This window comes from Barbus barbus (genome assembly GCF_936440315.1).
Source record: "Barbus barbus genome assembly, chromosome: 39".
In the NCBI taxonomy this organism is placed as follows: Eukaryota; Metazoa; Chordata; class Actinopteri; order Cypriniformes; family Cyprinidae; genus Barbus; species Barbus barbus.
In genome coordinates, this window is record NC_136717.1 from 10,880,222 (window position 1) to 10,895,431 (window position 15,210).

A 15,210-nucleotide genomic window follows, 5' to 3' on the forward strand; every position below is an offset into this window, starting at 1 on the left:
TTTCCCATATTGTATGACTGTCATCTCTCTCTCTCTCTCTCTCTATATATATATATATATATATCTGCACTCTTTTGAAGCTAAGCTTTGCACTGAAAATAATATGCAAATCATTTCCAGGTAATACCTGTCGCTGTACATTTAAATTGAATGTAGCAGATGAATAAACAGTAGTTCACCGAACACAAAATGTTAAAGTGGCATTGATTCTGTCTGTCTGTGTCTGTCTGTCTCTCGCTGTCTCTGTGTGTGTGTGTGTGTGTGTGTGTGTGTGTGTGTGTGTGTGTGTGTGTGTGTGAGAGCGCGCGTGTGAGCGCTCCGCCTCCTCACTAGTCACTACAGCTGCACCAAACACCCTCGAGGCTGCAGTCGGTTCAACTCACTGCGGTATGGAGCAAGACACCTTCATTTTCTCAATGACACGAGCAGGACGACAACGTATGAACTTTATTAACATCATATTGTATGATATTATGATAAGAGAGTAACTGAACAAACAGGAGAAGGACTTAAACAGTTTCGGAAAACGCACGAGAGAGGTAAAGCTACTCGTTTACTCTCATTATTACTAAGTACAACGTCTATAAAGTTGTTTGGTTAATTAGTAGTCTACCTTATGAAGTAATGCGGTATGAATCATGTCATGTTTTATTTATAATTTACAATTGTGGTTTTAATTACTTGTTGATACTGTGGTTTACTGTTTGTACACACACTGTTATGAGTTTGTGTGTACATCTACTCCATCACTGTATCATGGGTCCAACCACAAATATGTAAAGAATAATGACCTGATAACCTTATCCATAAATGTGCATTTACGGACTTTGTCCTCAGCAAATACCATTTTATTTTTTAACTTTTATTCAAACATTAATATCTAAAAGCAAACAAACATTAACCTTGACTTGAAAGCATATTGCATTACTGCTGTTTAAGTACCTTGAAATACCATGTAAATGCAATTGCGATATTAATATCATACTTGTGCCATGGTGCCAGCACAGTACCTTTTGTATGGACATTTATTAAGTGCATCTGGTTGATAGATAGATAGATAGATAGATAGATAGATAGATAGATAGATAGGGCAAATTAGGCAGATATGATGCTCAGAATTACTTTATGAAGGGCGATTTGGAAAATGATTTAATTATGTTACAAAGACAGCCTTGGGCTCTTCTCTCCAAACTATATTTCAAATAATTTCCTAGTGAGCTGCTTATCTAGATAGCATTTTTGGACATAGTACACACCTGTCATATAAAGAAACATGTTTATTGAATGTTTTTCCAAACCTCAAGGCTTTAAAAATATGTATCCATATTGACAGACAATAAAAATGAAATGACTCAAGATAAGGGCACACCACGTCATTGTCTTCTCTGTTTGTGTTTCTGGAAAAGGTTTCCACACTCTTCAATTGTGTTGGCTCAAAGAATGTTCGCTTTCACGTTCTGCCTGTTCTTATGGTCCTGGCTGTCATCCATTCACGGTCTGGAGTTTCGCTATCATAACAGCGTGGAAATGGAGCAGTACTTGAAAGACATCAACAGGACGTTTCCTGATATTACACATCTACACAGTATCGGCCAATCCGTTGAAGGTAAACCAGCTGTTGTGCAGCATTACCCTGACAATATTTTCCTATATTTATCCTTGAGTTGAACTCTTCTCTGTCCGTATGTGTTCCTGCTGAAGAGCACACAGTGTTATATTGTTTGAGGGCAGGCATATGGTGGCAGATGCATACAACGGGTTCAAACTTATTGCTTGGCTGTCCATCAGAGAGCTTATTGTGCAACAAATATTTTTTATGAGTCTACAAACAGAAGCAGCAGTACAGTGAGCCAAATACAGCAGCAAGTGGAGAGAGTGCTCCTGTAGGGGAAAAACTGAACTAGGAGAGTTAATATGTGTATTTATTTATACACGCATAAAACGGTTAGTTCTAGTTATATAATTGGATTGGCCTGATGTACAGTCTCTCAGCACTGGGCCTTCTCAATGTTTACATTGTCTTGAACCCGCAAACATAGACCGAGAATGTGAGGCTTTGTATTAAGACATGGTCACACTAGACTTGTGAGCATGTGATTTTTATTTTTTTGGTGTTTTATTTATTGGTTTATTGGTTTACAAAGACAGCCGGGGTACATTAGGATAAGACAAAAAAAAAAAGGTAGCGATAAAGTTGAAGCAAAGCATTAAAATGACACAAAATGAGTTATGACTTCCTGCTCTGTGTTGCCTTTTTAATAAATAACAAATTTAATATATGTGACCCTCAACCACAAAACCAGTCATAAGGGTCAATTTTTCAAAATTGAGATGTATACATCATCTGAAAGCTGAATAAATAAGCTTTCCATTGATGTATGGTTTGTTAAGATCGGACAATATTTGGCCGAGACAACTATTTGAAAATCTGGAAACTGAGGGTGCAAAAAAAAAATCTAAATATTGAGAAAATCGCCTTTAAATTTGTCTAAATGAAATTCTTAGCAATGAATATTGCTAATCAAAAATTAAGTTTTGATATTTACAGTAGGAAATTTACAAAATTTCTTCATGGAACGTGATCTTTACTTAATGTCCTAATGAATTTTGGCATAAAAGAAAAATCTATAATTTTGACCCATACAGTTTTTAGGTAAATTGTTGAATTTGTTGAGCTGATTTGTTTGCACGCACGCTAATTCATTCAGGAGCACTGCTACAGCATGTTGCATGGATATGTGCGTTTCGTTGCACTCTGGCTTTTTATGGAACCATTCTAGTTGATAGAACAACAATGGGCTGGAAATAGTGTGTCATCAATGTTGCTCAATATTAACTTTTTTGGTAAGGATTGTGGAAAAGCAGTATCATTTGCTATTGTGGTCTGATTAGACCTTAATCAGGTTAGTCAGATGCCATATTGAAGAAAACACAGCTGTGAGGTCCTTTCATTTCAAAACTGTTTTGAATTTGTCTACTCAAAGTGAGTTTTGTTGTTTTCAGAATGATTTTTTTTTTGTTAGCTGAAACATCGGTATGTTGTTAAACAACATTACAATCCATTGAACGCACTGTACTTCTACACCTCACAGCCTTGTTTTCATTCCTATCAAAAGTTAAATGGTTAAATACCCTGAATAAGGCTGTGCATCTACAGCCAAATCAACAGCACTCTTGCTTGTGTTTTCGTTAAACAGATTTGGATTTAGTTTTAATTTTGTATTGATAGATTCGTAGGCAGATTTTGTGGGTTGTTGTAAACTGACATTTGTTTACTTGAACATTGGCCTCAAAAATATTTGGTCCCTTGTGTGATGTCTAAACATCATTGCATTAGATAACAAAATCAACAGATACTGTTCAAGATTAGGTCAACAATTATCCTTTCTGGTTGTGTTATATGTATATACAGTGCCCTCCAAAAGTATTGGAACAGTAAAGACAAAATTGCCCTGTTGGCTGTGGAGTCAAGACATTTACAAATATGATTAAAAGATGAATATGAGACAAAACTACAGAATGTCACATTTTATTAGGTGATTCAACACATAGATGTTTTACCAGCTAAGAAGTTCAGCACTTTTAGAGTTTCATCCCTCTATCTGATGTGAGCATAAGTATTGGAGCAGTTGCCTCACAGGTCTTTCTAAGTGATCAGCTGTGTCCTGTTGTATTAATTCTTCAGATATTAAAAGCAGGGAATGTGTCGTATCAGTTATATCCATTACTTCTGTATTCTGAATCCTGCAATCAATGATGATACACACAAACTAGGATGAAGATGAGGGAGCTGACTTTGAGAGAAAAGCAAGCAATTTGGATGCTAAAAGAAAACAAGTCAATTAGAGCTATAACAAAAACAAAGGGCATGGAGAAATCAAGAGTTTGGAAACCACCAGCGACACCAGCAACCAACAAAGACCTGATCGGCTGAGAAAACAACAGTAGTTGATGACAGACAAATCATAAAAGCTGTGAAAATGAACCTTAAAAGACATGTCTGTAAAATCACCAACAACTTCCAGAAAGCTGGGGTGATGCTCTGACAATCTACTGTCCTCAGGAGACTTTGACACAGAATTACAGATGCTACATAGCAAGATGCAAACCTCTGACCAGCACCAACAATAGAAAGGCAAGATTAGAGTTTGCAAAAAAGCACAAAGGTGAGCCAGAAGAGTTTTGGAACTGTGTTTATGGACCGATGAGACAAAGATGAACCTTTATCTAAGTGATGGGAAGGCAAAAATGTGGAGAAAAAAGGGAACTGCGAATGATCCCAAGCATACAGCCTCATCTGTAAAGCATGGTGGAGGTGGTGTCATGGCATGGGCATGCATGGCTGCCTCTGGAACAGGCCCTCTCAACTTTACTGATGACTTGATGTATGATGATAGTAGCAGAATTAATTTGGAAGGGTATAAAACCATCTTGCCTACCAGTATTCAAGAAAGTGCCACAGATTCATTGGGAAGTGCTTCATATTGCATCAGGACAATGACCCAAAACACCCTGCCAGTTCAGTCAAGGAATTTATAAGGGCAAAGAAATGGAAAGTCTAAGATTGCCCAAGTCAATCTCCAGATTTAAATCCGATTGAACATGAATTTCACCGGCTGACGAGGAGAGTAAAGGCAGAAACTCCCCAAAACAAGCAACAATTGGATCAAATGGCTGCATTAAAGTCTGGGAAAAGCAATTCAAAGGATGAGACCAAGAGTATGGTGATGTCTATGGGTCACAGACTCAATGCTGTGATTGTGTGCAAGGGATCTGCACACAACTAAATAATAGCTTTTAATCTTTTATATCTGTCTTATGTTCAACTGTCCCAATACATTCACATAAGGAAGAGGAAACAATGGTGTTTGAGGCTCACGGTTTGTCATTTCCATGTACAGAACTGTTATTATTCAACTATGCCAAGGTAAATACAGTTTTCCATTCTGTGGCACCTTTAAAATCTGTTGTTCACATCTGAGAAAATTGTATTTTGTTAATTTAATGATTTAGACAATATTTGATTAGGATCTTGCCCTCTGACTGAACTTCTCATTTTGTAGTTTCAGAGCGCCAAATACCAAACCACTTGAATTGTAGCAAAGCGGTTCATATCAGCGGCAAAATCCAGTGAGATAACACAACTCGCTTGAATAGACCTCACACTAGTTTCCCATGGTTCTACTCAGGTGCTTGGAAAGACCAGCCAGTTTTACTCTATTACCCCAACAAAAGGATCCAGGGTAGCTGCAATGCTTTGCTTCAAAGGTCTTACTCTACGCCTATACGGTCATATTGAAAGAGTGTTTTGAAACGGTCTGTATTGTCTGGGGATGTTTGAAAGGATAGTTTGCTCATCCCATTTGTTATTTGAAAGGGAAATCAGTGCAGCTAAAGATTTGCTGTTTTCCACAGTCGGTCAATCTGACAGACTTAGAGCCGGTAAATTCTGCCCGCACAGGAGCACAATGCAGCTCCTGTATTTAGAGATTAGTATAACAAATAAAGCTGACCTTTTGAGTTGCATGTGGTAAGCAGACAAGACAGTACTTAAACAGTTAAAGAAAGTGATTCTCAGGCATCCTTTGACATTAAAGGTTAATACTTTTTCTGATTTAATGTAGTTCATCGTCATGTTTGATTTTGCCTTTTTGAAGCATAAAACTTTACCACTTTTCAATTTAAAATTTCAGGCCAGAATGAATACACAAAACTATTCAAAAGTGTTGTAAGTTTTTCCTTATGTTCGACCAAGTCTGTGTTTATTTGGTCAAAAATACAGTAAAAACAGTAATATTAAGAAATACTTATTATAGAATTGTTGATTGTTTGCAGAAGAAAATAATCTAACTGAATGGTAGTGTTTGTATACACAACTGTAATTTGTTCAATATTTTTTAATGTTTAAAGAAAACTAAATGACACATCTATGATAGTCTTTCATATCATCATTCCATTAAAATCTGCCAAACCCTGCAGTTCATATCCTGTTTTTTTTGCTCTTAATAAAGTAATTTTGTTGAGTTACTCTGGCGACCTAGCTCACAGCTATGGTGTTTAAGATTACAGAGTGATGGAGACGTTGGCTTATCTTTGAAGGTGCTGCTAGTCCGTGACATTTTAACTTAATTCGGTCTGTGGATCAGGTTGCTCTTTTGGCTCAGCACAAAACCATCGAGTAGAACACATCTGCTGCCAAGTGTCTCTCCCTCTCTTCTCTCTCTCTTTTTCTTCATCTGATTTAGATGCTTATATAACGCTGTACACATTCTCTCAACCTCTGTTTCCATAAGGGTGGTCCTCCATATGCTTCTGACAAAATCGAATTTTCTTCATCTCTAGACAAGCGGTGTGCCCCAAGGCTGACCCTTGGGCCCACTTTAGATGATTAAAATCTCAAGTAAACCTCTGCTTCCTCAGTTAAAGATCAAATTATACTAATGCAAGTAGTGCATGTAGCTAATCAAAGGACAATGTGGTATCATATCTTTTCATTTAGCTGATGGAGTCACACTTAAAGAAAGCAACCCTTAATGAAGTTGTACACATCTCCTTCATCTCTTGGGAGCCTTTGTTACTGGCTGATTGTAAAGCCCATTTCTCCAATCACTTCAGACCCCAAGGAGATTGTGTAGCCATTGTACGCTCTTGCCCCGTCAGGCTAACCCCTTGTCCTAATCCTACTGTGTTGTCTATTTAAGGCCAGGAAATAAGAGACCCGAGCTGACTAGAGGTAATCTAGGACACCAGCTGCTTAGCCTGGAAGGCTGTCCTTGTTTGTTGACCGCCCCGTCTCTGCCTAATCAGTGTTACAGTTGCCCACCGGGGCAAGAAAGGGAGGTGGGGTGGGCTATGATTATCTCTGATGTAATATTATGTTTCATATGCTTGATTAGTTAGGCCTAATTAACTAAAGCTCTTCTGTGGTGATTATCAACCCAGACAAATGCCAGTTGTCATTTGGCAACAGTGTCGTCTTAATCAAGATTACACTACAGAAATCCTTTAATCATTCATAATTCTGCACCACATTTGTCTTGTTTGATAAACAGCAGTAATTGGATTTCAGATCTGTACGGAAATGCAAAAACAAACTTTGATAATGAAGGAAATGGAATGGAGCGGTTTTCCAGCTGCTGTTAAAGTCACGATGTAACAGAAGTAGCGTCAGATCTTTTCTTCAGTATTGTGACGCATCGAAGTGTAATGGATTATTGAAAAAAATGTGGGCTATGTACTAAGATGTGGGGAGGTCGGTTATGACCATTTTGGTTCAGTTTAGGGGTGACCCCGAATAGTCGACGATTCGATGCTTCGATATGAGGAGCCTGATTTGACTCCAAATCTCACAGTCAAATATTCGCAGGGTGTTAGGATCATACCATTTTGGTTATATGGGGGTGCTCAAATGTCTGATTTCACATAGAACTACTCGTTTTCTCCCAATAAGTTAATATACAACCTATTATGATAATGCTGTAAATAAGAATCTGAAAAGAAGCTTTAAATAAATATTTTAACATACGTGAATAAATCCAGCCACCCCTATAGATTTAAAATTTGCCTGTAGTATTGTTGCTGCTGCCGGAGCCATGTCGTGAAAACTACTTTGTTTGAGCTTCCAGAAGAGGACACAACTAGAAATCAGTGGTTAAGTTGTATTTACAACACTGTTCCAGAACAGTTCAACCCAAATATTAGAGTGTGTGCAGCAGATTTTACGGAGGACTATTTCCTGAACCTGGAAGAGTAGCCTACAATGCTGACTTGCACAAAGGCTGTTTCTATAAAGTGGGGCAATTCCAACTTTGCAAGGACAGCCTGTAAGTATGTTTCTGCTACTGACTATTCAAACGCGAGTTTTAGTCAGCAGTGTAGAGTAGCTCTTGTTGTTTATTGTTTCTCTGATCACAAATGCAGACATGGTAATGTTTACGAGGTGTGATGCAACACGACACATGAAAAGACAGTCTAAGGCATTAATCAGTAATTATGTCCCCACCGGATGCAACAAATGCTTTACACCAAATACACAAAATATTGATCTTTTTAGCAAAGTCATATGACGCCTTTAAGTTTCACTTTCCATAATCCGTGACCGACAGAGAAGCATTTTGGAGGCAGGGATTTAAAACTTTAACAAGACTCAAACTGACACAGGCAGAGTTAAAGACTGGATATTTTCGATCAGGTGGGGTATAAGTGATTTCAAAACATGGCAGCCGGATTATATATTTTGTATTATTTATCTCGCATAAGATGCATCGCGCTGAAGTAAAGCGCTTCATTGTACATTGATTATCAACGCGCAGCGCGAGCAGTACAAACAACAATGCATAATATTAATAGTCCTAACTATAACTTGGACTGTCATATACATAACATTATAATGAGAGAACTATTATAATAAAACGCTGTGAATTTTTAGAGTTTGGTTGCCGTGTTTCTACTTGTTGTTGCATGAAGAACGTGTCCACAAAAGGAGTTCATTCAGAGTAATATTAAGGTTAAGTTTTATTCTATATTAGATAAATGAGTTAAATCCCACTGATTAAAAAAACTGCTATCAATGCTTCATTCTACTGGTCATCGCAGCTCAAAACAGAAATGTTGAACATTAATAACTGTTATATAGCCTACATAACGTTATAATGAGAGCACTGTTGTAAAAATGCTTTGAATTATTAGGGTTTCGCTGGCGTTTAATGTTAACTATCTTTTAATCAAAACATAAAACATTATGCAGTATACCTTGCAGTATCTGCAAGGTGTCCATTACACATTTTCCCTGTGTGTTAACGTCATTATGACTGTCTCTTAGTAATGTATTTTGCCCCGTCCCCAAACATATGATTCGACTATCAGTCGAATATCGGCAAGATTCGAAAATTCCGATTCGACTATGAAAATCCTTAGTTGGGGACACCCCTAGTTCAGTTATAACTTGAATTAAACAACGAGGTCAAAAAATTAAAAAAAGAAACACAGGCCGACATGAATGAATTGCTCACAATAAGATATATAACATGCATTTAGAAAACTAATAGCAGGTCTGAATATTCCAGCGTATTCGACCAGAAGACCATAGACTTTTTTGATGACACAGATACTTGGCTGTAAATCTGCATTTTTCTGGTTGTGTATGGATAGGACTTGTCAAATCAGTGCAGACAATGCCAAAATAAGCTGTTAAAGTCCTATATAGATGGTATGTGTGAACACAGAAACACTGTCATGCACGTTTGAGCACGTAAAGGATGCTCTGAGGTACTGTTAGAAGTCTGCTTTCTAATAATTTTACCCATTCACAGAATTTGACAAAATCTGAGACATACAGAACAACTGCATGAATTGTGCGTTCAGCACCAAATTCTTCCTAAATTCTTAGTATCTTACTATATTTCCATTATGTTTTAATGACTTTCTGGTGTCAAATAATAGGTATGTTTTAACAGAAAAGTTAATCCAGTAATTTACAGGAATTTAATGTGTATATATAAGTAGCTAATCTGTTGGAGACAGAGAACCTGACACTTTTTCTAACAGTGTCAATGAGACTAAAGAAACTATTGTGTACTTGGAGAGAGGCCCCTGTAGTGAGACTGAAAGGCTTCAAGTATCTCAAGGTCCACACCTTAGAGAACTTTACATGGACCACACACACCACAGCTTACTTAGGGAGGCACAATAGTACCCCTACCTTTGGCGCCTGGGGATGTTCAGGATGGCCCACGATGATCTTTGTAAAGGTACACTATGGAAAGCATTCTTCTAGGTAGATCAACGGCAAGTTCCATAGAAAAGTGCTAAAGTATAGTGGGTGCTTATCAGACCATTTAATTTTATATTTATATTTTAAGATTAAAATTGAAAAGCTACATTAAATTGTAATAATATTCGAATTGTTGATCAAATTTACCCATGGAATTAAATTCTAAATAAAAGACAAACAGTTTTCTGTCATGGTTTGGAAGACTTAATTACCCTTTTTAAGCCCATCTTGATGATTTCTCTCCTTTTTTAGTTGTTCTGAAGCAAGCATGCTTCAGCTTGCACAATGAATATGAGATCTCCATATTCTGTAGTCCTCAGAGGCAGAGACAAAAGCAGACAGAGTGAATGAGAGCTAGACGTGAGATTGCATGGGATTGGGTTGCCAGGTTCCTGCCCAAACTGTGCAAAAACATTATTTGAGTATATGGTTAACTGAGAAAACAGAGACATTAATCATGTGACCGGCACAAGATCCACAGCACTTAATTCAGTTGCAAATGCACTGATTCGCTTATTGAAACATTTGTTTGCAGTCGATTAACATTTACATTTTGTCTTTCTAGGAAGAGAACTCTGGGTCTTAATACTGGGTCAACATCCCAGAGAACACAGAACGGGCATTCCGGAATTCAAATACGTGGGCAACATGCACGGAAACGAGGTAATGCGGCCGTTTCATTTGGTTACTTATTGCAAAATACATTTATGCTTTCATATTTTGTGTGAAAAGGCTTCATATCACTGAACCGCTTCCAAAGAAATCAGTCGTGCATTTCTGTTTTCTTTAGATGGGGCTAAATTTGGAATTGGAGGCTTCTTTAAATAGATCCAGCTCTGCGTTTGTTTAGTTTTGTTTCTTGTTTGGACGAGAGGGGGCCAGTGCTGTTCTGAAGGGGTGTATTTGGTAAGGGGTGTGTGGGAAAAAGGGTCTGTACACAAAAGCATTACAGTCCGAGGAACCGGCCGGCACGCCAATGAAGAGCAGTGGACTGTGACCTTCCCCAGATAAAAAATTCCAAGGTGGGGTGTATAGGGGGATCTTTTCACCAATGTGCTCCGCCCCCATGCCCATTGTGAATTCAGTACTTCCTGTCTTTGTGAGGGGGGCTAAAGTAAATTTGCTGAGGAGAAACTGTGGTTTGAATTGCTATTGGATTAATGAAGAGAAATTATTGGCTAAAATGTAAAAATACTTGATTTACTTTATTTAAAAAAAAAAGTACTTAATTATATGACAGATAAATTTGCAGTGATGACCATCCTCCTTTTATGAACAGGTTTTATATCATTAGTGGCACCATCTCCTTTGGGGAACTACAACTCAAAAGGACTGAAAAATTATTTCAGATAAGTTTCTTATCTGTTTGTTTAACTGAATAACATATGAATTTTCCATCATGCTGCGTTTTTATCCATCAGGGAAAATAATGTAATGCTTGGAATTTTAATGTGACATTGATATTACAAACGCAATAGAACGGAAGGATTTAATGGAACATTTTAGTCTGCTGTGTTCTGTTCCTTTGAATTAGTTTATTTTTCTTTTCCACAGCAACAATATGGAAAAGACAACAAATACTGTACCCTTGTCATCAACTCTCCTAGTTTAATGGACATATTCCATAATTTACTGGAATGTGATAATTCTGTCATTTTCCCAAATCCTCATTCAGTCTCTTTCCTGTTTGTTTTTTTGAATTTATCCTTTTTTTTAAATCTAAATCACAGCAGTGTCCATCTGAAGGATGTAGGCTGTCAAACATGCACAACTGTTAACCAATCAGCAGTGAGCGTTTACTTCCGAGTTTATAATCCGCCACGCCTATTCAAACACTGTTCCGATGAAGGGGGTCAAAACAGGACCGAAAATAGCCTATTACTTCTAAATTAACATTTTGATGTATAAATCTTGATAACATTATAAGTGGACCCCTTATAAGTGGCAGTTCATGACCCCATTAAACTTTATATTTGAGCTCAACCAATGGTGTAATTTTGGTGCAAAACACCCTGATTAGCTGACTAAAGGTGGCACTAATCGGCTGAAATAAATGTTTGGGAATGAATCATTGGTGTGGTTTTCTAAGGCAAGTACGGGCTGTTTGGCCATTGAGCAACCAGTCAGAATGCTTTAAGAACATGCTGAAGGCCGCTTACATGCTAAAAGAACATCTTAGAAACCACATAACAGCACCCTGGCAACCACTCACAACATCCTAAAAACTTGGTGGTCATTTTGCATATTTCTGCAGTATTTGAAATGTCACAGTCATTGTGCTTTCTTTTAAAGTCATTTTAGTAGTTCCGATAAAAAACGCTTCACCTTCAGATGCTTTCATGTGTACCCACCCGTAGCTACTGTACATTTCTTTAATGGCCTTTTAAATTTGGTCAGTCAAAGCATCACTTGTCTGACGGCAGCTGCGGCTCCATGGTGTCATCTAATTAGACAACATCCTGTCTGGACGTTTAAAGAGGACCACTGTTCAAATCACGCAAATTGCAAGGAAGCCATATAAACATCCAGGATGGGGCGTGCATTTCAAATAAACATGTAAACATTACTCAAATTAGCCACATAAACACTGACCATCAGCATCCACGGGTCATCTCACGGTGAGATGTGCCAGACCTTTGATACACCACTAAAGTGCTCCTAAGATGGTCCGAGTCTCTTAATGACCCCATAAGACAGAACGTGATCCTTTTGTGTAAACCTGAATGGCAAAAAGTCTCTTTAAACATTTATTAAGCGAGCATGCAGACGATAAACACAGACAGGGCTAGTATGGATTACTGAGGGATGAAAGGGGAGAAGAGATGGGAATTATGCATTGCATCAATGCAGTACTGAGAATAAAAGTAAATAATTACATTATTTTTGGCCCTTATTTATGAAACGCAAACAGAACAAACAAATATGTCGGAAACATTTTTGCGTCTTTAATGTATTGTAACAATAGCTTCTTTGTAGTCCTGTAGCTCAAGCATTAGCAACACCACGGTTGTGTTTGATTATCAGTTGGATTTTATCGAGGAGTGTTCCTTTAATGCACTTTAAGACACTTTGGATAGGCAAATGGTTTTATGAACGATTTGGACAATTTGTTCTGCTAGTGTTTCACGATTGGCTACTGGATTGTTGCACATTAGAAATGTTTGATGTGTTGCTAAATTGTCCTAGGTGGTCACTAGGGCATTGTTCTGCCATTTCTAGTGTGTGCTGGTTGATCTCTAACTGACGCTAGGCAAAAGAGCCTTAAGGCTGTGTCCGAAATCTCCCTAATGTAGTGCACTATTTGAAGGGAAAGTCCTTTTTTTTTTTTTTTTTTTTTTTTTTTTTTTTTTAGTTCTGTACGAAAAAAATAGTGGGCATTGAGTGCACTTGTTCAATCCCATAATGTAGTGAAGTGAGTGAAGTGACATATGGCCAAGTATGGTGACCCATACTCGGAATTCGTGCTCTGCATTTAACCCATCCAACGTAATGTACTGCATTTCTGAGCGTACAAACTATGAACATTCAACAGCTCCATTATGCTTTGTGAGGATTAAGGCAGATTAATTACTGTGTTTTGCCAGAAGATGCTTTCCAGAGCAGAATCAGTTGTTTATTTTAAATCGGTTTACTTAATCATGGTTTATAATGGATTTCAAGATAATTTTGTTATTATTGTAGCTTACCAGATATTCTAAGCACAGTGGTAGAGTTGGAGAGAGTGGAAAAAAATGAGTAAAATGAGTCCGTACAAGTTTCCTGCTAACATTTTGGAATACTCTAGGGTTTCATGCTTTAACATCACAACTTGCGTAATAAATAGAATACTCTTGATTATATAATCATCTTTGGGAAATAACCATCTTTACAAGACTTGTTTTTTTTATTTTTTTTATCTGCTTTTCTTGTATTGTTGGGTAATTGGCTGCATGTAAACCAATAAAACAGGTTATTTAAACTAAATCAACTTTTTGTAGTTATTAGCATGATGTGTGCTTTTAAATGTGCCTAGTGTCAAGATTTATTCACTGGATTTAATTCAGTCCTGCACACCATGTTAGTAGACTACGTTTGTAAAGATACAGCCAATTTTAATTAGGGCCCTATGAAATCACTTATTTATTTATTTTTTCCCAAATTGTTTTTTTTTTTTTTTTTTCCCACTTCAATTTTCTAGACCATTTTGATGCTTAAGTAATTTTATTAATCAAAAAGCATGTCTAACTAAAATTGAAATCACAAGACTTTGAATATTTAAGAGCAATTTATTTTGTTACGTACACAAATTAAATTTAAGACCCAATAAAATGTATTTTTTTTCCTCACTTTTTTTTTTTTACCAAATTGTTGTCCATTTATTTATTTATTTATATATATATATATATATATATATATATATATATATATATATATATATATATATATATATATATATATATATATATATATATATATATATAATTTTTTTTTGTTTGTTTTTTTTGTTTATTTATTTATAAATTTCAATACATATTTCTCAAAAATAGTTGTGTATTTACTTTTTTCTGCTAAATATATTCTGGTATTTTTTCTGCTAAATATTCCTTTAAAAATGTTCTAATAATAATTGTATTATTATTAGTAGTAATACTAGCATTACTTTAAGTAATATATTTCTGTCACAGTTTCTTCAAGTTAAACCAAACTTTTATTTTGATGGGTTGCTGCAAGACCTTGAAGTTTTTGTTTGTAGATATGTTAATTTTTCTCAAAAGAAACCGTAAAATACTCAATGTGACTCTCAGAAAACGGCGCGGCTGAAAACACTGCGAGTGTCACACGTGCTTCAGTATGTGTGTAGTGAACTAAACATGAGAAACAAAGAACATGCAGGTTTCATATTTAAATAGTATTTTGTGGCTTAATATTCACAGACGCTAATCTATATTGCGTTTTGATTTAAGTGTACTGATCTATTTTGATTTATCCATGTAAAATTATTTTACTAGATTCCGCAATTCTGTCCATGTTTTCTGCATCGCGGAAATCCCAGGGCCCTATTTAATGCAAGTTTTAATGGATTTTTCAATATTTTGTCCAACCAGTGAAAATCATAAATGCATTTAAGGTTTCATTTATGTCTTTAGCATAATTTAATATCAAGTATAGGAGCTAAAGTAATAGTGATGTTTGCAATTAGTGCATAATTCTTACTTGTGCTAGCATCTTGGGTATTTCATGTAAATGATGCATTATTTTGCATCAAGAAAATTAAAAAAACTGAGGCATGCACAGAAAGTTGAATGAATGTGTAAGTCCAGTGAATGTGTAACACGGGGTCAGATGACCTTCAGCCGTAAAGTCAGTGCTGTGTGACTGACTTGTCTTTTTCCAACTCTGGTTTTACTTCTATCTTAAATTATTCCTCTGCACGCTGCTCTGGCCAGACCAGACCCGGC

The 15,210-nt window shown here is 36.6% G+C and overlaps 1 protein-coding gene across 1 annotated transcript in view; it reads left to right on the forward strand.

Annotated features, from left to right (window-relative positions):
• Nucleotides 1-335: 335 nt before the first annotated feature.
• The window catches only part of LOC306858401 (carboxypeptidase M-like), a 40,323-nt gene continuing 25,448 nt past the window's right edge, over nt 336-15,210 (forward strand). Inside the window, exons 1-3 of the mRNA XM_079398930.1 lie at nt 336-539; nt 1,407-1,606; nt 10,338-10,435. Coding sequence (XP_079255056.1) covers nt 1,441-1,606; nt 10,338-10,435 — 264 coding nt within the window. The 5' untranslated portion in view covers nt 336-539; nt 1,407-1,440. The remainder of the gene's footprint in view (nt 540-1,406; nt 1,607-10,337; nt 10,436-15,210) is intronic.